We start from the raw sequence: 25,071 nt of genomic DNA, 5'->3' as shown, positions 1-25,071 counted from the left end.
GCTTACGTTTTAGTTTGGAATTCAGAACCCACATGTGACAAATTTACCAACTCTGAAAGGCATTAGTTACTCACTGAATGTCAGATGAGTAATAATGAGTATTGTATTTCAAAGTTCAGACTCTTCAGCCTTGTTGATTCTGTTTGGTGCCCTGCCCAGGTCCCCTACCAAGCTGATCCCCCCCGTCCACCGTCTGCTGCAGATGTTGACTGCTGAGGACTCACACCTGTACGCATCTCCCAAGGAGTGCCCTTGGCCAACCTGGGGAGGGTGCTCAGAGCCGGTGCTTGATGGGAATGGCTCTGGGCGGGGGGGGTGTGTGTGTGCCAGTTTCTGTGGTGCAGCTGAGGCTCCGGAGCTTCCCTTGGAATTAGGCTGGGGCTACACAGTTATTCTGGAACTGCATCTTTGCCTGGCTTCTTCCCCCGACATATTCTGCCTCCCTCACACCTTTGCAAATTTCTCCTGAGAGCATGTCTCAGAGAAAAAGGAGTCCTCAGTTTCGGGCCTTGCTTCTAAGGACACTTCGAATATGGCAGCTCCCTTCTTTCCTTACTAACTCACCCCTAACCGTTCTGTCAGCCAGCAGGCTCTCCTGACTGCAGTCCCAGCCTCCATAATGCCTCCTGTCTAAAACATCTTGATGCCTCCACGTTGCTCACAATTAAAATAGACACTCCTTGGTATAGCACGCAGAGCCCATCACAGTCTTGCTTTCACTTCCTTGTTTAGCCTAATTTCCTGCTGTCCTTCACCATGCTGCAATCAGCCATACTGAGCTGACAGCTTCTCGAGATGCCATTCTTGGTCATCACTTCTGTACTTTTGTACCTGTTCTTCTGTCTGGCATATTCTCTCTCTCTGCTTCTATGCCTGCTGTCTCCAACTTGTTCTTCATTGTTCATCTAATACAGTCCTTCCTCTGGACACTTTGACAGGTCTCTCAGGCACATCCTCTCTTTTCTGTACTCAGAGAACTTTATTTATAGCTCTCGTATGGTCACCATCATATCTTGTCTGTATGTATCTGTGTCTCACATTGGACGGAGATAATTCCTTAGGGAAGAAGTCAGTTTCCTATCCATCCTTATGGCCTCATCCCCTAGTAGAGGAACGTAGGCAAGCAGTGAGAGTTCCCCTGAAGGACAGATGGGAAGGAGTAAAGAAGAGAGGAAGAGAAAAGGATTAGAACATAAGTGCTTCTTAGAGTCTGAAGGAATCTCCAAGAAGGAATTTGTAAAATCTAGAGATGGTTAATCAAACCCCTGAAGTTTTAACTAAACATTCTTTGCATGATACAATTAATTTATGGTACATTGAAATTCAAAACCAAATAAGATGAGTAAAGCATTCGATAAATTAAAATGTTGTTATTAATTGTAACAGTAGGATGTTTGTATAAGCGCTAGGTATTTACAGTCATTTTAATTTCATATCAACTGCAAATAAATGGACTAGCGTTTACTTAAGTAACTATTAATTTATCATTTGTTTTGTCACTGTTTAATTTTTTCTTAAAGCATGTTAATATTCTTAGTCTCTCTCTTTTTTCTTTTTACCTTAGAACTTGTCTGTGGAAAATATACTGCTTGAAATGAAGAGCCATCTTTCCAAGTCAAAGGTGATTGAAACAGAATTAGCAAAGCCTTTATTTGATGCCCTGCTTCGAGTTGCACTGGGGAATCATTCAGCAGATTTTGAACACGATGATGCTATGACTGAGAAGGTATGAATAACTGACAGTTGTGTTGTTTGGGTGTGACTGGCAGAGGCAGAAGCGTGTGGGATGGGAGTAAGACACCAACGAATGTGGTTAGGACATATGGGCCAGGATTTGGTCATGTGAGTTCGATGGGCCGTGTCGCCGTCACGTGGGGTGGATTGTATTTAGTCAGTGCCGTATCTCATAAAAAACAGGAGAGCAGTATGACATGCTTTTCTTCATCTAATCTGGAGATTTTCTGAGAATTACTTCTAGTTAGGTGGAAAGGTATTATTTGATAAGTCTTACGTATAAACTGATAGTTTATTAAATAACAATTCAGGGATGGCAGTGACTCAGCTGTCTTATTTGATCCTATATTGGTGCAGCTAATATTTCCAGAACTCTCTTCTCACTTTAATTTTAAATCACTCAGCATTAAAAATGACTAGTACTTGCATAGAAAATAGCAGTCATAGTTTTTTAGTTGTTCTGTTAACATTGTTTTCTAAAAGAACTATTTTAATTTTTTTCCCTGAAACTCGGATACATATTTAGTTAACTTCCCTCTCCTTTCATGTTTCTTTACCTTTAGTTAATTGTCACCTCTCCTTTATCCTTATGTAACTTCTTTTTAAATTCCTTGGTCTGGACATACATTGGTATCTTATAATCTTCTGCCATAATATTTTATGTTACTGTTTGTCATAAGTTAAAAATTTAACTGAAATAACTACTAATGCCTTCATCATATTACTGAAGCAGTTGATTAACTGGAAGATGTTAAAATACCTACCTAAAATGTCAAAATACCTAGGTGGGTTAAAATACCTACCTACTTATTAAAAAATAAGTTTACTTTACCTTTTATTACTGTTGCAATGATAAAATACTCTGAGCTTCTTCAAGTGTGTTTTCTAAAATGAAGATAATAGTAGCATTTTTATAAGAGAAGGAAAATTTCATGCCACTAGATATTGCACAGGGAGTTAATGCTGGAACTCTTGATTTCTGAGATGCTTGTATATAGACAACTGTATTCTGAAATCTTAAAATTAATTTCCTTGAAAATTTTTCATCTCTTCTCTGGTTATCTAATTTATGAAACACTTTATTTATAAAAATCCTATGAAAAAATCTTTTCCATGAACAAATATGTAAAAATAATACATATTTATTCACATGAAGTTGTAAGAAGTACAACTTAATTCTACCTCATTGTGGTTTTTAGTCATTTCTTATCATATAACTAGAATGAAATTTCTTAGACTTATTTTTCAGTAAAACTGAAATGACCTATAGCTTAATCTTTTAGGACAGCTATTTTTTGAGGTGTTAATCAAGAAAATTATTCTGTGTGAATTTCATAATGTGTAATGGTTAATATTGATTCCTAAGACTTTTTTTCTTAAAATACCGAAGCTGTCCTTAAAATAACTTTTGAGTAGTAAATACCTTATTTATGAAAAATGAACAAACATTACAGCTTTTGCCTTTTAATTACACTGATCTTATAGAGTCATCAGTCTGAAGAAGAATTGTCATCCCAACCTGGTGATTTTTCAGAAGAAGCTGAGGATTCTCAGTGTTGCAGTATTAAACTTTTGGTTGAAGAAGAAGGTTATGAAGCAGATACTGAAAGCAATCCTGAGGACAGTGAAACCTGGGATGATGGTAAAATATCACTGAAGGACTTGTGATTGGATTTGAAGTCAGATTATTAATTAGCAAATGGTTCATAATAATATCACTTTAGAATTTTGTATGGCCTTACATCGTATTGCCTTACATTTAAAAAGTGCATTGCATCATCATTTCATTTGCTCTTGACAACAAATTCTGGCATTCTTGTAAGCAGTTTAAAACAATGAGATATATTTTGTTATCACAAACATTGACCGAGTGCCTAAGAATACAGGGTAGAGGAAGTCCCTGCTTTCATATATATTCTAGCGGAAAAGGCAAACAATAAGTATCAGAAATAAGCAGTATGAAGAAATAAAACAGGGTGATGTGATAGTGATTGGGTGGTCGGAGAAGGCCTCTCTGAAGATATGTTTACGTTGAGGCCTAAATACAAAAGATCTATGCAGCAAACATTGACAGGAAGAGCATTGCAGGGAGTTTGTTATAAAGCTTAAATAATATAAGGAATGCAGACATCTCTTTGTGGCCTCCAGGGATGCTGCAGCATAGATTTCTTCTTAGCTCACCACAGCCCAGCTTGTTTAGGATGGAACGACATTGCATATGGTCCTTTGTTTCCAGGCCTAAAACTTGGGTAGAATGGAAAATATGGAGATTTCTGGGAAGGCTCCATCTTTAAATCTGCTGATCTAGTGACTCTGCCAGTACTGTTAGTCTTCACTAAGTTTGCAGTGGTTTATCTTCCTCAAAGTCTATTTTCTCTTTCCCACTGAGTGAATGGGAATAATCACGGATGTCCTACTGAAAGGGCTTGATGGGCCCATAGCAGGTATTTTTTGTTTCTTTGTTTTTTTACCATAAAGAGAGTGAAAAGAACAAAGGAACAGCCACGAATTGAAAGCCACACACATATATATATAGTCATGTAGCTTACTTGATTCATTAAACTACTTTAATACGTTTTTTCCAGTTTTATTGAGAAATAATTGACACACATCACTGTGTAAGTTTAAGGTGGTTGGATTGACATACTGTGAAATGATTACCACAGTAGGTTTAGTTAGCATTCATCATCTCATATAGATACAATAAAAAGAAAAGAAATAAACATTTCTCCTTGTGATGAGAACTCTTAGAATCTACTCTCTTAACTTTCCTATATATCATACAGCAATGGTGACTATAGTCATCATGTTGTACATTATATCCCTAGTACTTATTTATCTTATAACTGGAAGTTTGTACCTTTTAACCACCTTCTTCCACTTCTCCCTCCCCCCCACCTCCTGAGCAGGTGCTTTTGAAAAAATACTGGTTTAATAGTGTTAGTTTTTTTTGTTTGTTTGTTTGGCCACACTGTGTGGCATGCGCGATCTTAGTTCCCTGACCAGGGATCTAACCTGCGCTCCCTGCAATGGAAGCACGACGTCTTAACCGCTGGACTGCCAGGGAAGTCCCAACAGTGTTAGTTTTATCAGAGTACAGACATGATTTTATAATGATAGATTTCCTCCTTTTTGTAAGTTTGCTAAATAGACCTTAATTTAAAGAATTTTGGTCTAGGTAGAAATTTATACATTTCTTACCTATATGAACTCTTTAAAAGAGTACAGCAGTTTCTTTAAAGAGCATAAAAGTTAAAATTTCCAAAATGTAATATTCATTGAAAGTACTTGAAATTGAAATTCATTGAAAGTCTGTCTGTTTCTCACTTATGAAGAAGACACAGTATAAAATTCATCCAACCAATAGCCAGACCTACTGTTTTCACAGAGTTATGGGCAAACAAATGAACTACCCTGTGATTTAGGTATTTTGGCATCAGAAAGTTTGGGATAGCATTTTGTTCCAGTTGTGTCAAAGGAGTGTGTTAAACCTCTGTCACAGGTCTGTAAAAATTACAGTTGATAATATTCGTGGTTCTAGTGAAGATCAAAATTACTTTTAAGGCTACTCATTTATCTTCAAAATATCCATATGATTTGAGTTTGCAGGATACTTATTGTAATCAAAAGTCAAGCAGTAGGAAAAGGTTTTGTGAGCCTCTTATAAATAGCACTTGTGCCACTAGATCTCCTAAATGATGAACGAGATTTGAAATCTTTTGTCAATGTTTAGGGAATAAAAATAATCTTTTCTTTTCCCCCTTTTAGGGGTAGACTTAAAGCCTGAAGTAGAAAGTTTCAGTGCATCAAGCAGTCCAAATGACTTACTTGAAAACCTCACTCAAGGGGAAATAATTTATCCTGAGATTTGTACGCTGGAATTAAATTTGCTTTCTGCTGGTAAAGCCAAACTTGACGTGCTTTCCCACGTATTTGAGAGTTTTTTGAAAATCATCAGGCAGAAAGAAAAGAATATTTTTCTACTCATGCAACAGGTAAAAGATGTATTTAGTTAAATGTGATCAATATTTACCACACGCATGCCCCAGTTACTCATCTGTTTATATATAACCCAACTTGTCTGAAAATTGAGATGATTACTTACCTTTTATAATACCTTAATGTATGTTTTTAGTACGAGTGATATTCTAAAAATCTCCTATTTCCATAGTTCTCCAAAGTAGCATAAACATTAATGTTGTCATTGGCTAACTAATAAGAATCCTAGTATGTTTCTGAGAGTGGATAATATTTGAAAAATTGCATTTAATTTTAATATATGGTCATTGTTTTGAAAACTCAGAAAACAAAACAGCATAAAAAACAAAATGAAAATTATGTATAATCCTACACATAGCATTCTCTCCACTTATTTTAAAATACCTAGAAATGTGTATACAGTAGACTATCAAGTAATTTATTATGATATTACAGTTGCTTCATGCTTTCATGAGGTAAGAAATTTAATTTCTTATGTTTTGTTTTTTAATCTTCAGGGAACTGTGAAGAATCTTTTAGGAGGGTTCTTGAGTATTTTAACACAGACTGATTCTGATTTTCAAGGTGCGTTGAAACTGTTTTAAACAATAGCTTTGAAATAATTTTGTTGCTATGTGAAATGAAGAGTTGACAATAATGGCTTCCATTGGCATAGTGCTGTGTGGTTTCAAAAGTAGCTTTATATGCATCATCTCTTTTGTTTCTCAGAACCATCCAATGTGGTAGACATAGTATAAGTATCTTGAGTTTATAGAGAGGAAAATCTAAATTCCAAGGGACCAAATTAGTTGTTCAGGGTCATATACATAGAAGTGGCATTGCGAGGACTGTAGCCCAGTCTAAACACTGTATTGCTGCTTTTTTTTTTTTTTTAAAAGAAGTTGTTGGGGGTAGACGTTTTTATTAATTTTATTTATTTATTTTTGCTGTGTTGGGTCTTCGTTTCTGTGCGAGGGCTTTCTCTAGTTGTGGCAAGCGGGGGCCACTCTTCATCGCGGTGCGCGGGCCTCTCACTATCGCGGCCTCTCTTGTTGCGGAGCACAGGCTCCAGACGCGCAGGCTCAGTAGTTGTGGCTCACGGGCCTAGTTGCTCCGCAGCATGTGGGATCCTCGCAGACCAGGGCTCGAACCCGTGTCCACTGCATTGGCAGGCAGATTCTCAACCACTGTGCCACCAGGGAAGCCCTGTATTGCTGCTTTTATCAGGTATTGCTTGAGTGCCCACTCTCTACTCTGTACTTTCACAGACATTTGACAAATTCATAATGAATACGTAATATGATTATATTATATACACTAGATAGAAACCTAGATTTTAGTTGGAGAAACCTAAATTGTAATTGGAGAATTAAGGCCGACATACACAAAATGTTAATTTGGGTTTGTCACATATTTTCTCATGATCAAATTCAAGTTATGCATTTTGGGCATGCATACCTCACAAGTGATGGCTATGCCTTTTCACAGTGCATCATATCTAGGGGTTCATGATATCTGTATCTTGTTACTGGTGATGTTGACTGATCACTTGGTTAAGGTGGTGTTTTGCCGGGTGTTTCCATTGTTAGTATTTTCTCTTTATAATTAGTAAGTTTCTTATGGGGAGATAACTTAAGGCTATGGAAATATCCTTTTTTTCATCATACTTTAACCCACTCATTTTAGCATCCATTGATGACTCTTGACTGAAACAGTTAATATGGTGGTTTGCCAAATAGTAATTTTCTGTTTCCATCATTCCATTTTCATTTATTAATTGGGATTACACGGTAAGGAAAAGCCTTCCCTTCTTCCCCATCTACTTAGTGTATGGGTATATTTTTATTTATTGTGTTGGGCACTTAGTGGACTTTTTTGATCTGAAGACTTATTTCCAGCTTAGCTCTGAGAAATTCTATTCCATTATCTTTTCTAACAGCTTTACTGAGATATAACTTGTATACATGAGATATATTTGTGATATAATTGAGATATATTAATATACTATACCATTCACCCATTTGAAGTATACAGTTTAGTGTTTTTTAGTAGGTTCAGAGTTGTCCAAGTTAAAACATTTTCATCGCCTCAAGAGAAACCCCGTACCCTGTAGCAGTCACTCCCCCTTTCCCCTTCACCTTCCCCCACGCACGTGCCCCAACCCCTGGCAGTCACTAATCTATTTCCTGTCTTACAGATTTACCTATTCTAGATATTTCATGTAAATGGAGTATGTGTTTTTTTGTGACTGGTTTATTTCGCTTAGCATAATATTTTCATCTATGTTGTAGCATACCTCAGTACTTCAGGTTTTTAAAAATCATTTTTTTATTTTATTTTGATTTAATGTAGATTGCTTTTTAATTTTTTTATTAATAAGCTTTATTTTTTACAACAGCTTTACCTTTACAGAGAGACTGAGCAGATGGTACAGAGTACCCAGATTAACCTTAGTATATTTGCTATAATTAATGAACCTATATTGTTATATCATTATTAACTAATGTCCATAATTTATTCAGATTGCCTTAATGTGTACCTAATGTTCTTGTGTTTAAAGATCTTAGCCAGGATTCACATTGCATTTAGTTGTCATACCTCCTTAGGTTCCCTCTTGGCTGTGACAATTTCTTAGACTTTCCCTGTTTAATGACCTGGAGAGTTTTGAGGAGGACTGATCATGCTGTAGAATGTCTCCCTGCTGAATTTGTCTGATGTTTTCCTCACTGTGGTATCTCACTGTGGTTTTGATTTGCATTTCCATAATGATTAGTGACGTTGATCATCTTTTCATGTACTTGTTAGCCATCTGTATATCTTCTTTGGAGACATGTCTATTCAAATCCTTCACCCTTTTTCAAAATCAGGGTGTTTCTTTTTTTGTTGTTGAGTATTGGGAGTTCTCTGGGTACTCTGTATACTCTTCAGTTCCTATTTTTCCCCTTGGTTAGGCAACTCGGCCAGTCTGCAGACTTTTACAGTTATACCTGGTAGCCCTGATGCTAACATCCCACCATACATCTCAGCTTTTTCTTGGCAGAAGCCATTCAGTTTCTTTTGAGAAGAGTTTACAGGTTTCGGGCATAAAGATAAAAGGTGACTTATCCGTGCTGTTTACTCGGAATCAAGGAGAGAGGTGGATGTCACAGACAGACCTTTTATTAATCCCTGTGCTTGCAACCCCGTTCTTACTTCCTCCTCAGATTTGGGACAGATCGGCTCTTCATTCCTCTGAGCCCCTTTGTAATTCAAAGAGATTCTGGGCTGCAGCTTTCTCTTTTATCTGTCTCTCCTTCCATCTTCAAGAAATATTTTTAAATCTCTCACTTGACCTGCTCCCAATGCCCACTGCCTCCCCACTTTTTTCCTGTTATGGGTTTCTTCCTTTTTGTTATTCTGAACTTTCAGTTCAGCGACTTTTCGGTGGTAGACAAAGGCATATGTATATGTATGTGTATATCTCTATTCCCCCATTTTGAACTGGAGCCTGTTAGTTTTGAACTGGAAAAAAAAATCTAAGCACATACACTTTACATTGATCATGTTATTTTCCTACTCTAAAACCTTTAACTGATTGATGTTACTTACAGGATAAAGTCCATGCTATTTTATAGTCTTGTTGCAAGTTTATTTCTAGATATGTCTACCATTACGCTACTGTATCAGTTCACTGCTTCTACAAAACATGTTGCTGAAACATAACTTCTGTTCTCAGGTTTTATATCAGAATTATTTTGTCATGTCCAAAAGGGAGATAATATTTATTTTGTAGGACTTTATTTTGGTTAGGATTGGCTGAGATAATGCATGCAAGTATACTTCGATCGCTGTAATATACGCTACAAATATTTATTTTACTCTAGACAGTTTATGAATTTGTGTATTACCAATTATATTTCATAGTAAACCCCGTGATAGAATAAAGTGTTCAAACTAATCATTTGTCATATTTTAGTGTTTTCGTAATTTTTAATACTTCCACTTTTACTTATGTCATCTAATTTTCTATTTAGAAAGTTATAATCATAAATTAAACATTTTCAACATGAGAAGGTAGCAGACTATTTTATGGTACCTAACAGCTTATTTAAGAAATACCGTATTAATTTATGCTTCTTTAAATAATACCTTTATTTTACTTTGAGCTAACCAATCTTTAAGAAAAGTGGTTTTGTTCTTGTTTGTCAGTTGGTTAGTTGGTTTGCATTTAATTGTATTGTTATTTCTTCAGCAGATTTTTGGATTATTAGAGTATTTATAATCCATTCAAGATGTGACAATAGTGTTTGATCTCTTTCAGTGAAATTGCTTATTCCGTTCTTTTAATTATTGTATATTGGCTTTAATTTTCCCCCTTCTCTCTTTCTTTAATTTAGCATGCCAGAGAGTACTGGTGGATCTTTTGGTATCTTTGATGAGTTCAAGAACATGTTCGGAAGAGCTAACCCTTCTTTTGAGAATATTTCTGGAGAAATCTCCTTGTACAGTAAATATGCTATAATTTGCCATTTTTTCACTGATAACTAATAGAATTTTTTTTTATTATTTAGAAATCACTAAGCTCTCTCTTTTGATGTAGTAATTATTATATAGTCAGCTCCATGTTATTGTGTGTGAACTTCTCGATTATTTTGTTATTTACACAGTTTTAACCATTTTGCTTCAATTTTGGCTAGCTAGACATTATCATTGGGATTGTAGTCCCTTTACCCCATTCCACCCCAAGTCTTTGTGCTTAAGAAATGCTAAATAATTTTAATTACTAAAGATAATTATAAGTAATTATAACCATTTTGAGAGTTACCCTTTTCTTTAAGAAAATTGTTACTCACTCTTCATTTATCTTCTATCACTTGTCCATTGGTGCAGCTTAGTGATTTTTAGACCGTTCTTTGCTAAGAAACCCATTTTTATAATGAAACCTTGACTAGAAGCATAAGCAAATAAAACAGAAAACTTTGGAGCTACTGTCTTTGAAGCAAGGTTGAAGGATGTTCCTGAGCCCTGCCCATTTCACCACCCCACTTGAGCTTTGTAGACCCCGAGGGAGCTCTGTGGAACACAAGGTCAAAAACCACTAGTGTAACGGAGAACAGTATGGAGGTTCCTTAAAAAACTTAAAAATAGAACTACCATACGACCCAGCAATCCCACTACTGGGCATGCACCCTGAGGAAACCATAATTCAAAAAGAGTCATGTACCACAATGTTCATTGCAGCACTATTTACAATAGCCAGGACATGGAAGCAACCTAAGTGTCCATCGACAGGTGAATGGATAAAGAAGATGTGGCACATATATACAATGGAATATTACTCAGCCATAAAAAGAAATGAAATTGAGTTATTTGTAGTGAGGTGGATGGACCTAGAGTCTGTCATACAGAGTGAAGTAAGTCAGAAAAAGAACAAATACCGTATGCTAACACATACATATGGAATCTAAAAAAAAAAAAAAGGTTCTGAAGCACCTAGGGGCAGGACAGGAATAAAGAAGCAGATGTAGAGAATGGACCTGAGGACATGGGGAGAGGGAAAGGTAAGCTGGGATGAAGTGAGAGAGTGGCACGGACATATATACACTACCAAATGTAAAACCAATAGCTAGTGGGAAACAGCCGCATAGCACAGGGAGATCAGCTTGGTGCTTTGTGACCACCTAGAGGGGTGGGTTAGGGAGGGTGGAAGGGAGGGAGACGCAAGAGGGAAGAGATATGGGGACATATGTATATCTGATTCACTTTGTTATACAGCAGCAACTAACACAACAGTGTAAAGCAATTATACTCCAATAAACATGTTAAAAAAAAACCCACTCATGTAGACAATTGAGAACTGACTGTATATTTACGGAATGTTTCTATTCTATTTTTCTGAGTTCATTTATCATTGTAATAATCAACATTAGATGTTATTTTATGCATGGGTAGGGCATTGTACTGGGTTAATCGTTTCCATTTTTTTACTTGTCTCCTTAGTCGTTGCTTTTCCCTTTAATTAAATACTTGTTTCCTGTCATCTCTTCTGTACATTCTCTGTTTGAGTTTAACCAAAAACTTGTAATTATAAATAAACCTAAAAACCTTATTTTAGTTTACCAAACAGAGATGAAAGAAATTTTATTTGATTAGGGAAAAGACATGTAAAATAAGGTGGAAAGTAACGGAGCACTCAACTTGGTGAAGTCGGTCATGCTGTAAATGCCATTTAGAAATCTGAAGCATTTGTAAGGTCTCTGATTCTACCCCTCATTTACAAATGATTGATAGAAGCACCTATAGTGTACTTGGAAATAAACATCTTTCTTTGCTAGAAATGATTCCTGATATAATTATTGTCTCTGATTCTATCCCTCATTTACAAATGATTGATAGAAGCACCTATAGTGTACTTGGAAATAAACATCTTTCTTTGCTAGAAATGATTCCTGATATAATTATTGTCTCTGATTCTATCCCTCATTTACAAATGATTGATAGAAGCACCTATAGTGTACTTGGAAATAAACATCTTTCTTTGCTAGAAATGATTCCTGATATAATTATTGTCTCTGATTCTATCCCTCATTTACAAATAATTGATAGAAGCACCTATAGTGTACTTGGAAATAAACATCTTTCTTTGCTAGAAATGATTCCTGATATAATTATTGTCTCTGATTCTATCCCTCATTTACAAATGATTGATAGAAGCACCTATAGTGTACTTGGAAATAAACATCTTTCTTTGCTAGAAATGATTCCTGATATAATTATTGTCTCTGATTCTATCCCTCATTTACAAATGATTGATAGAAGCACCTATAGTGTACTTGGAAATAAACATCTTTCTTTGCTAGAAATGATTCCTGATATAATTATTGTCTCTGATTCTATCCCTCATTTACAAATGATTGATAGAAGCACCTATAGTGTACTTGGAAATAAACATCTTTCTTTGCTAGAAATGATTCCTGATATAATTATTGTATTTAATTGCTAGTACTTAAAACCAACTCATAACTTTTTAGGTTTTAACCACAAGAGATTATATATTTTAGGACTGAAACCTCTGTTTCATATTTTATCTTAACTACACACAAAAAATGAATATTTTAATGATATAGTAGATAGGAAGGTATTTAAATAGGAATGCTGATATGCATATGTATATGTTTGTATTTTCATTTATAACCTGACTTTCAAGATTATTATGTACCTTGTAACATGATTGTAAAGTTTTGTGTGGTTTTCTTCTCCTCTAGGAAATTCTTCTTCTGGGTATTCTGAAAATTGTTGAAAGTGACATTACTATGAGTCCTTCACAGTATCTCACCTTCCCTTTGCTGCGTACTCCAAATTTAAGCAATGGTGTTTCATCTTTTTCACAAAAGTGTCCCACGATTCTAAACAGTAAGGCCATGGGGTTATTAAGAAGAGCACGAGTTTCGCGGAGCAAGAAGGAGGGTGACAGTGACAGTTTTCCCCAGCAGCTGCTTTCCTCTTGGCATGTAGCCCCCGTCCACTTGCCATTGCTAGGACAAAACTGCTGGCCACACCTGTCGGAAGGTTTCAGCGTTTCACTGTGGTTTAATGTGGAGCGCGTTCACGAAGCTGAGAGTACCACAGAAAAAGGAAAGAAGACGAAGAAAAGAAACAAATCGTTAATTTTACTGGATAGTAATTTTGGCGGAACAGGTATGACAACAGCGTTATCGGTTGCACTAAGGTTTTCCAGCGGTGGTTTTATAGTAGTTGAGCACTGAGAACACAGCGATGCTCTGACTTACTCTCAAATGCTCCTCACATGGAATGCCTCAGCAGGGCAGGCTCTGACTTACCGAAGCCTGCGTTGTCAGATAGCCCTGAAAACTCCATTTTCTTCTGTTCTTTTGCCTAGTGTGTATGGGGCGGGGGAGGCAGGTGGGCCACATCTGCAACTGCTGCAGGGCTCACCAGCCCCCTTTCTTGCCTCTTTCCTGGTCCCGTCACTGGGTTAGGGTGGCTCCTGGTGTTTGAAAAGGAAAGGATGAAACCCTGTAGCCACTTTGCCATCCGTCTGCCACCGGTTTCCCACCTCCTGTTAGTCCGCCTCCATTTCATCTCCTTTCTCTCTTGTAGTTCAAGAATGTTTAAACGCATCAGCCAACCTCCAGAGTGAGAATAAATTTCATTCCAGTTCTTTCTATAACTGCTCGAATCGCGATTATGCTACTAGGAAACTGCTAGGTAGAAAGAAGCTGTTCGTTAGAAAGCAGTTTATGGTGGTGGTAAGTAAAGCAGGTAGGCTAATTCTTAGGGTCCATGAATGAATGAAATAACTGAATGAGACAGGTTTAGGGGGTTATGATTATAGGGAGGTGCTGGCCTCAATGGCTGCTCATTCCACAAGGGTTACACATGCCAGCAGAGCCTCTGCTTCAGAACACTAGGCCTTCACCAGTATCTGGTTTCCAGGGAGGTCTTCTACCGCTGACCTGTAGATGGAACGGAAAACCTTAACGACACTGTCGAGATTGAAGGGTGGGAAATGTCACCTGATATCCACAGTTGGAGCTCTGAATCTACTTTTCCACAGACGTTATTTCCAAGTTATTAGCAGAACACACTTAGGTACTTTTATGGGTTAGCCTAGGAAGCTGAACTTTTAAGAAATCTTAGCAGATAATTTAATGTTTTAGGTAGTTATAGTGTCTTCTTTTGTGAATTGAATTTTGCCACCTAAGAATTGATAGCTCTGAAGGATATACATGTGATGTTATTGATGATGGTGCTGTCTAATGTACATGGAGAGCTTCCTGGATTGTGTCACTTTGCTCTGCTCTTGCTATATACATTTTTAATCTTCACAACATTTCAGTAAGGTGAGTGCTCATACTGTCTGTATTTGTAGATGAAGGTAGGCAGCATGACCGATTTATGTGGGTGGTAAGTGCTGGAAATGGATTTAAACCCACCTGTATTTAATTCCAGAGCTTAAATATCACCACTACACTATAAACTGCAGATCTCTTTCTTACATATTAAGTGGGAGCAATCACAATGTAAACGGTCTCTTATAAAATGAATAAATATACACAATGACCTGAGAAAACTACATATTGGGAACATTTTTTAAATTTCTTATTGTAAAGATGTATTAGAAAATGTGTGTTTTAGAAAGATAATCTTGCATGAACATTTAAAATTAACATTTAAAAATAGTATACCTACAAAAAAATTGAAGAAAGGTGAAGAAAATATTACAGTGATAACACATCCTTTGCCACTAAACCACTGTGTGCCGTTGAGGAAGTTATTTAACCTCTCAGCACCTCAGTTCTGTCACCCTCAAAATGGGGATAATAATATTTACCTCACAAGATTGTCATGAGCACTAAATTAAGAAATATTTATAATATAACTACTCTGAATTCCTGAACACACACTGGTTTCTCTTCTGGTCTCTTAATTGTACAAGTTCAGATTTGATATGGAAACATTTTTTTCGATATCACTTCAGATATGAGTTCTCTATATATCTTATATCTTGGGCAATAGTCCTCAAGATAATCAATGAATTTAACTGTTCTTTTTTAAGACTATTGTCATTGCTAGGGGGAGTATTCTTAAAAATTGGTGGTGGTTTGTTGTTGTTGTTTTTTTTTAATGATTTTGTTTTTGATATGGACCATTTTCTTAAAGTCCTTATTGAATTTGTTACAATGTTGCTTCTGTTTTATGTTTTGGTTTTTGGCTGCGAGGTACATGGGATCTTAGCTCCCCAACCAGGGATCAAACCGGCACCCCCTGCACTGGAAGGCAAAGTCTTAACCACTGGACTGCCAGGGAAGTCCCTGGCGGTGGTTATACCCGTAGAAAATTGACAACCAAAATATGTGCAATCCGAACACAATCCAATATAAGTGTTTATCTTCTCTAAAAGTCCGAGCCTTTGGGCATGCATTTTATATTTTGGTACATCTTAGTGTAGCTTTACATGAAGTCATGAATCATGGTAATAGGTCGCATGGCTGAGGACTGAGCTCATCATACATACTCAGGCAGTGCTAAGTTTTAAGTGGTGAGAAAGAGAAGTCAAGATCATAACCAGATGGCTCAAAGCCTATAGCATTTACCTTCGCTTGCCTTGGAGAGAGATGTTAGAGTTTCAGAATCACTCAGTAATTACGTTCAGAGATCACGCATCAGGGAGTCTAGGCAAGGACTATATTCAAACACCACAATTTTTCTAAAAGGAATTTTAATATAAAATTTTTTTAAAAGCATGCTATTGTTATTATTATTATAGAGATTTTTGGTGGTGCAAGGCATGTGACAATGGTGTGCGCTCCCTGGGCTGGGGCCCCGATGTCACCGTGGCCCAGTCCAGTCAATAAAAGAATCATAGCACAGTGACATCACAGTGGTCTCTTGATTCCTGCAATTAGCCCTCGGTTATCATGTATTTTAAAACATTTAACAACTTCTGTTGCGCTCAATTACTGTTTTCACTCTTCATTTTGGAGTTAACATCTAAACTTTGGAAATGTTGTTTGGAAATAAACGTTGTTTATTTACCTGGAATGTTCAGACATTCCAGGTAAATAATTTACTACAAATGAACAACCATGCTTTGTAATCTTTTAGATTCACTTTTCCACTCATTTTTTATCAGTTGCTTAACGATCATTCTAACATCTTTTTCTCCTAGAGCACAACAGACCAGAAGGTGCAGAGTACGTGAGTCCTGGTGAAAGGCTCATAGAGGAAGGCTGTATTCATATGATCTCATTGGGATCCAAAGCGCTGATGATCCAAGTGTGGGCTGATCCCCACAGTGGCACTTTTATCTTTCGGTAATGATTATCCTCAACCCATCATGAATAGCTCATGTATTTAAATAATTTATGTAAGAGACATTAATGTGAAATCTGCTAATAAAGATCATTACAGCAAAATAGAAAATTCTTTAAAAAAAGAAGATACATTCTAACAGTTATTAATACAGTCTTTGTAACAATATATTATTCTATCTAAAAATCTATAATTAAACTCTGAAGTACATTATATTAATTCTCAGTTGTATCTTAGACCAAATACTGAAGTCTTATCTATGAAAATATTCCATCAGATTGCAGTGATCTTACGTTGTTATCAGCAGTTTTTCATGTAGATTATATATTTAAGAACTACTATCTAATAAGCTTAGGTTCTCGTTGCTGTCTTGTCCTTTTTTTCCTACTGCCTTTGTTAACTAGTATAGATACAAGTCTTTTATTTGTATTGAGTGAGTATGACTAGTATGATACTATCTTTATAAAACTTTAAATGAAACATGTTGCTTAAGGATCTATGCTCTGTAAATGTAATAAAGGTTACTTGGTACATTATATAAATTATATCTTAATTCTCTTAGTAATCTTTCGAAGTAGGTTAGACCAACAATACATCCTTGTTTTAGGCATTTAGATATTTATGTATAATATGTATTAATTTTTGTGTGAACCAAATATTACACTGTAATTTCTAAAAAGGCAATGACTGTATAGATAGTACTAATAAAATTTTTTCTGCAAATTGAATTCTGAAGATTATTGCCCAAATTGTTAACCCTAACTAGCAAATGAGCCAAATCTATTTTAGTTCATGAATTGAGGTAATAGTACAATAAAATAACTAAGCAGATTACGGTGTAAAACAAAGACCTACTGACTTTTCAAGTTAGTTTAATAATAAAGCTGATTTTTAATTTCACTTAAATATCTAGAATTGTAGTTGATATACATGTTAAAAACTGAGATCAGAAATTTCATGTTTTTAGCCTTTACCATTTTTCTTTTTGTGCAGTGTGTGCATGGATTCAAATGACGATACAAAAGCTGTTTTACTAGCACAGGTTGAATCACAGGAGAATATTTTCCTTCCGAGCAAATGGCAACATTTAGTACTCACCTACTTGCAGCAGCCCCAAGGGAAAAAGAATATCCATGGGAAGATCTCCATATGGGTCTCTGGACAGAGGTATGAAACATTTTTAGTAAATACTTATTAATGTCAGTTACAATTTTAATTATTCTGTTACAACTTCTGAAACATTACAGAAAACTATAGGTAAAATTTTACTATATATTAACATAAGAGTCTGTCAAGTTAGATATTTTTTCCTATTTATCACTTTCATACAAAATTAATTCCCCTTAGAAATAATTGTTGAAGATTAATATTTGAATTTGGGGAGCATGCAGAAATCTGAACTTTTAGGCATTCATGTAGAACGTATATTACGTCAAGCAACTGAACCTATAATTTAGTCCATCAAGCCCATATATTATAAAATGAATCCATAAGGAATTACTTAAATTAAGTGGCTAATAAGACTCATACCTAAATTAAATCAGAGTTTCAAAAGAAATTAGAATGACTAGAGAAAAATATAAGCCAATGTATCAGGTGATAGATTAAGATAGGGTCCTAGAAATATGCCAGGTGACAGATTTGGTTATAGTACTATATGACTTTTACAAACCAGGAGAATTGTGAGTCAAATTAATAAGAAATGTTTTGTAGAATATCTTAATGTAAAATGTAACACTAAGAGAACTATAAGGTATGGAAATTGTAAGCATTGGGAAGTATTTTATTGAATGAAATAGCATGAAAGGGGATACAGAATTGGAAACTAGTGTAACATGGGAAAGGACCAAGCTGGCGGGAAGGAACAGTCTAAGTTGAATAGTAAGCAAGAAAAATGAGTGGGCATGGTGATACTATGTGACAGCAGCTTTGGATCCAGGATGAGGAGTCTAGATTTAATCGAATGGTCTAAAATATTGCAAACCTATGATGTCACAGACCTTTTGCCAGGTGCATTATATACATGATCTTCCAATTCTCTCAAAAGTCCCTCGAAGTAGATTAGATCATAGAGATAACATATACCCTTAGCACAAATTAACCTATTTTTTCATTCATTTGTTCATCCAATACTTACTGAGGAATTATTATGCGCTGAGCACATGCTATATCAGGCTCGGGGGCTTGGTGAACAAGACAGACACGTTCCCTGCCTTTTGGGGCTCGCAGTCCTGTGAAGAAGCAGACCGCAAGCATACACGATTAAATGAGTGTACAAATCATGACAAGTACTGTGGGGATAACAAATGTGTCCTGAGATAGAAAATACCAGGTTTGCTACTTAAGGGAGGTACATCAGGGAAGACCTATCTAGGAACAGTTTATTTAAGCTGAGACCTGAAGGAGATGGAGCTTTCCATGAGCAGGAGGGAGGAAGAGTGAGTGGGCCAGGCAGAGGGAAGGGCCTGTGGGAACCACGGGAAGGCTGTGTACCGGTCAGCGCTGCAGTGGCTGCAGGAGTTGATTGCTTACAGCCATCCAGCCTCAGGAAGGCAGGGCAAGGGGCTTGTGAACGGCTCTAGGGTAGCCAGTCCACAGTGTCTGCCACAGGAAACAGTTTATTCATTTTTTAAAAATACATGAAAATATGTCATTGAAGCTCAATTTCCATAGTCCAAATAAAATATTTTCTGAGAAGTTCTGTCTTCACAACTGCCTAAGCCTGAATGGCAGCGGTAGCCAATCACTGTTTGTTTCCAGAGCCTTGAGTTAGATCGGTTGGGATTGGGGATGGGGCTGGGAGAGAGTCTCCTGGACTCTCTCCTCCTCCTTTCTTGAGCTCTCAGCACACACCAGGCAGTGTAGTAAGCATTTGACATGGATGACCTCAATTAGTCCTCCCAACAGCATGATGAAAGAGGTGTATTTTACATGGGAGGCAGCTGAGACCCAGGGTAGGACAAGGTAACTGACCCAAAGCCCTACCAGCAGTGAGGAGGGCTGCTGAAACGCAAACTGGACTCTGAGTCTGGATAGAGCCTGCTTTAAAACCCTGTGCTTTACTAACCTGACAGCGTTTTGGTGAATCAGGCCAGCTGACAGATATAGGAATCATAAACTAATCATTAGACATGTTCAGAGTGAGCGTCTAGATGTTCTCTGTGGCCAGTTCTGAAGTTAAGAGTATAGTCACTTGATTCACATAGCACTAATTTTTAGTCACCCACTTATTTCTTCATTACTTTGAGGGAATTTTTTCCCCTTTGGTACAAGTTAATGATTTTATCTATTAATAGAGCAATGAGCAAGTGACCAAGGATGAATATATTATTCTGTTGATTTAAATTCGGCACTATCTTTATCACTCTTTGAACTAATAGAATAATTTCTACAAATAATATATTTCAAGATGTAATGACACTGGAAAAACCTATTAATATTTTCTATTAATTTTTATTTGACGAACAGCACACAAATATGGTAGGAATATATGGCACATAGTAGATAGTATGAATTATTTTAGTGTTTGTTGAACTCATCTCGCATTGATCTTACAGTAGGTTTTCTTTACCCATAAAATCTGTATTGTCATAATGCCACTAGGGGGCAGTACTGTTTCAGTCACAGCCATTTAGTTGGTTCAAGAAAGATGCCTGTACAGTAATAGAAGTTATCTCACTATAATGTTATATGTCAATTATACCCCAGTAAAAAAAAGTTAGCTCACATCTTTCCTTTGTTAAAAATATTCCTATTAAAATAGTTAAATTTATATGTTAAGTATGAAGCAGAAAGCCTTAGGGGAAAGTTTTTAAATAAATACATACCAAAATAGAATATCTCATTATTAGCTTATTCTAAGTCCTTTGTCTTATTCACAAACTTTGTCTTTATAAGCTACCTTTATTATCTTAATATGGACGTTAAAACATTTCTAAAATGGGGGTAGAGCTTGGCACTCCGCCATTTCAACTAGAGGATGAAGTTCTCCCATCATGTGTGTCTCTCTAGGAGAAACCGCTAGTTTACCTCTTCCTACTCTGCCTTTTGTAAGGATTCCTGTAACCTTTATATGAAGAAAAGCAAGAGACTAATCAAAAGCTCGGTAATGATTTAGCACTGAAATAACAGAAAATGCCAAAAAGCATTGGCGTTTTCGTGCCTTGTCAGAGCAAAACCTGAAGAAGTGATATTCTTTTTCTGATTAGTTTTTGAAGCCCTCATAGAGGACATGAGATCTTTAGGAATTGTTTACTGAGGTGGGAGACTTTCTGGTAAAATCAGGGGGAGGTGGTAGATTTATATCTTAAACCAGGAAGGTGAGTATGCAGAAGTCAAGTGGCAAAGAAAGCTTTCAGCAAATGTCCGGTCATGCTTCCCACGGCCTGGTGTAGGAGCATCAGCATCTCTGTTCTGCTGCCCTCCTCTGGGGGCTTGTGGACCAGCAGCACCTTGGACCAAGGCACGAGAGAATCAGCCCTCCTCTCTGTCCCATCACCAACTATCTGATACTGAACCAAGAAACATGTTCAAGAATTTCCCGTTTTTAAACATTCATACTTTAAAAATCCCTAGTACTCACTGAAGTAATTGATTTAACTTTGTTTTTAACGTAGGAAGCCTGATGTTACTTTGGATTTTATGCTTCCAAGAAAAACAAGTTTGTCATCTGACAGCAATAAAACATTTTGCATGATTGGCCATTGTTTATCATCCCAAGAAGAACTTCTGCAATTGGCTGGCAAATGGGACTTGGGAAATTTACTTCTTTTCAATGGTATATTTTTCCCCTTCAAAGCATTTCCAAATTTTTCTTTCAGTTAACAAATATTAAACTAAGTTATTTATCCTGGATAAAGTATTAATCCCTGTTCCTTCACTTGTACTTAGTAAGTACTGTATTTCCTAGATTCCAAGATGTACTTTTAAAATATTTTTATAATCTAGGTGCTTCTTATAATTGATACATACATTTAATGTAGAGGTGTACATCCTACCCCCATACCCTCCCCAAAAGAGAAGCTTATATTAAATCAACTTTATAATCCTGGAAAATGCACTGTTATGACAGGTACACTTAGACTGGTTGTCTCTTTTATTTATAATTTTAGTATGTTATATTAAAAAGTACCACATTTTAGGGGCAAAAGAAATATGTGATTTAAAAAAATATATCACTAAACCTGGCATGTAATAGCATTCAGACAGTGTTTATTGAATAGATGAATGGATGGATGAAGGAATAAAGATCCACATGTTATTTTTAAAAGGAATTTACTGAGGTATAGTTTCCATTTACAAAAAAGAAAAATAAAGAGGCAAAACCAAACCAAACCTGCTCTGAGCCTAAAGAGCAACTAGACATTTCATGACTTCATTATACCAAGAGCTTTCAGTTAACTTTATATATGTATCTATATTAATTCATCTTACATCCAGATAATGTTGCTGTAAATTATTTGCTCATTACACCAATTTGGAAATTGAGGCTTTATCCATTTTGTAAGATACAGTGAACAACTATAAGAATCTAGCAAAAAAACCCTCTTGGTTTCTTGTTTTTTACGAAAAACTTTGGTTGGAGTATTTTAATTAAATAACTTTATTTTTTTGCTATTCAGGAGCTAAGATTGGCTCACAAGAGGCATTTTATTTATATGCTTGTGGACCCAATCATACGTCCATAATGCCATGTAAATATGGCATGCCTGTGAATGACTACTCCAAATATATTAATAAAGACATTTTGCAATGTGAACAAATCAGAGAACTTTTTATGACCAACAAAGATGTGGACATTGGTCTTCTAATTGTAAGTTTCCATTTTATAAGTTTTAACTTTATAGTAACTGTTATGTATGTTTATTGAATGTGTCATTAGCTGGGAATTAGATTTTTAGAGTTTTTCTTTTCTGTTTGTCAATATTTTCTTTACGTAGAAATGTTTTTCTTTTTAATTGAAATACTTTGACCACCTCAGAATTCATTTTCATGTTTCAAATTTTCATCTGCTTTTCCTTGGAACTGTATTTCTATACTAAGTATCAGTTTAGTTTAGGTTATACCTATTAATCATTTGAGAAAAATGTTTATGATATAATGAAAATATAACACGTGTTAGCCTTAAAAAATTGCTTATTACCTTTCTCTCCCATACTTACAAATAAATACTAACTTTTATTTATATTAATTACACATATTCAGATTTTAGAATATTTCTTTCTTTAATATCAATAACAACTAGGAATTTTGCTTTCAAATTATTGCTCACTCTGCTTATATGAGACTCTTGATTGCATTTTATACATTATTCTAATATTTTGTTATACTAATATATAGATTAGGAGCTTGTGATAGATATTTTTCATTATAGCAGCTAGGAAACTGACCCTTCATGGTCTTAGAAGATCTACTAAAAGCTGGTGGAGTTTTTTAACCATGCAACTATGTTCCTCCTTCTCTTGCTTTCTTATGAGAGGTACAATTATAGATATTTCTTACTTGGAGACTACTACTTTGGGATATATTTTGTTGTTATTGTTGTTGTTAATGAGGTGTATATTTTACAATCAAAATATATTATATTTTAAAGCTGTAACATTTGACTACAGTGAAGGAGAAGTTCTAGTTCAGATATTTTGTAAAACATATGTAAGTCTTAAGTGGTGTTAAATATATATCTGTGGTAAAATAAATATAGAGTAGATACCTGTGGAATTTAACTGAAGATCTGGTATTAGGCACACAATCTTTTTCTCCCTAAGGAGTATTTTAAAATGGGGGTTGGGGGCATTTTGGCTGTCCACTATTATTGGGTGGGGGCCAGGGATTTTAAGTATTCTACAGCGCATGGGCGGTGTCATACAACTAAGAATTAATCCCACCCCAAATGTGCCACCGTTGACCAAACATGCTTTAGAGAAATGATTTTCCAACCAGAATCACCCAGAGGGCTTGTTACAACATAGATTGCTGGGCCAGAGCTTCGGCTTCAGTAGGTCTGAAGCGTGGTCCAAGAGTTTGCATTTTTAACAAATTCCCAGGTCATGCTGATGCTCCTGGCTGGGGACCACACATTGAGCATCTCCGCTTTAGGAAGACGAAGGAGCTCATACAACAAATGTCTGTTCAAAACATAATTTTATTTTGCCCGAGAAGAATATAGGTTGTTAAGTCATAAAATGCAACAGGAATTATCACAGATAAAAATTATACAGGTTTTATGTGAAAAGTCTTTTTTAGAAAGAAGATTTTTAAAGCCTGACTTCATTGTTTTGGGGTTATGAAGTATGAGTTAGCAGTCAGGCAGAGGTGGTGCCCTCCTGGCAAGGCATTAGTGTCAGGTGGGACATGTTTCAGGTAACTGGGCATTTTATCAGGTTTCTAATGAAAACTGCTACAGATATACAATTTTGTTTCACCCAGCATAATCATATACAGTAGACTGTGTAGTCAGTTTAGTTGGTATGCATATATGCTAGGTGATGCCTGATGAAACTATACGTAAATCACCACGAGTTGAAAATGATCGAAGCCCAAGGCCCCCCCGCCCGCCCCGGCTTCTGTGAGAAGATCTGGAATCTACCTGATTTCCCTAAGCTTGAGCTCCTGCAGCTGCCTCCACGGAGAGCGCCTCAGAGTATATTTTGCATTTAAAATTTACCATCGTTTTAAAAGTAGTTAATAGAATATTTGACAGACAGCCAGAGCCTGATCAAAACTACCCTCTGCATGGGAGAAATATTGAAAGTTCCATTCAATTTCAGTTAGGTACGCTGATAGTCTGGAATTTTATTCTAGTAGAAAGAATGATCTAGTTTAGAGTCATGTTTAAATGAGTAGGCAGCCCATGAGCAAATTCAAGACCAAGATACATTTGAATACATTGACCCAGAGTCTCCGCCTCATAGGGTTGTAAAGATTGGTTAACATTTATAAATGCCTAGAACAGTGCCTGGCATGCAGTGAGCGTGGTGTGGGCTTGTTATTATCGGTGATAATAGGTATAATTTCACGTTTATTCTCAAAAGATCAAAGCTGGAATTTTTCTCAGCCTTGATGGGGTTTACACATATTGATCCCTGCTAAATGAAACTGATCTTTTCCTTTGTGGGGAGCTGTCTTGCTTCTCATGTCCATCTTTGTTTAGTGCAGTGTCTCTCTTTTTTAAAACAAAGAAAAAGATTTGTTGGTTGTCTTTTCACTTTGAAATATTCATTTGCTAGTTAATAACTTACTTTTTAAACTTTGTTTAGTTACTGAAGGAAAATATTTGTGTTTCAGGAAAATCTTTCAGTTGTGTATACCACTTGCTGTCCTGCTCAGTACACCATCTATGAGCCAGTTATTAGACTTAAAGGTCAAATGAAAACACAACTCTCTCAAAGACCCTTCAGCTCAAAAGAAGTTCACAGCATCTTATTAGAACCTTATCATCTAAAGAATCTCCGGCCCACTGAATGTAAAACCCTTCAAGGCATTCTGCACGAAATTGGTGGAACTGGTATATTTGTCTTTCTCTTTGCTAGGGTAAGAATCACTGCT

General features: G+C 36.1%; 1 protein-coding gene across 1 annotated transcript in view; it reads left to right on the top strand.

The window, feature by feature from the left end:
• The window catches only part of LYST (lysosomal trafficking regulator), a 176,772-nt gene that overhangs the window by 48,411 nt on the left and 103,290 nt on the right, over positions 1-25,071 (top strand). Inside the window, exons 7-17 of the mRNA XM_082674283.1 lie at positions 1,565-1,726; positions 3,220-3,376; positions 5,503-5,729; positions 6,231-6,297; positions 10,089-10,198; positions 12,957-13,389; positions 16,385-16,529; positions 17,521-17,694; positions 21,144-21,304; positions 22,149-22,339; positions 24,811-25,056. Of these exons, the coding sequence (XP_082530409.1) occupies positions 1,565-1,726; positions 3,220-3,376; positions 5,503-5,729; positions 6,231-6,297; positions 10,089-10,198; positions 12,957-13,389; positions 16,385-16,529; positions 17,521-17,694; positions 21,144-21,304; positions 22,149-22,339; positions 24,811-25,056 (2,073 nt within the window). The remainder of the gene's footprint in view (positions 1-1,564; positions 1,727-3,219; positions 3,377-5,502; positions 5,730-6,230; positions 6,298-10,088; positions 10,199-12,956; positions 13,390-16,384; positions 16,530-17,520; positions 17,695-21,143; positions 21,305-22,148; positions 22,340-24,810; positions 25,057-25,071) is intronic.

The sequence above is a fragment of the Grampus griseus genome (assembly GCF_964374135.1).
Source record: "Grampus griseus genome assembly, chromosome: 16".
Classification (NCBI taxonomy): Eukaryota; Metazoa; Chordata; class Mammalia; order Artiodactyla; family Delphinidae; genus Grampus; species Grampus griseus.
The sequence above is the reverse complement of the archived record's forward strand: the minus strand, read 5'-3'. Positions and strand labels throughout refer to the sequence as shown.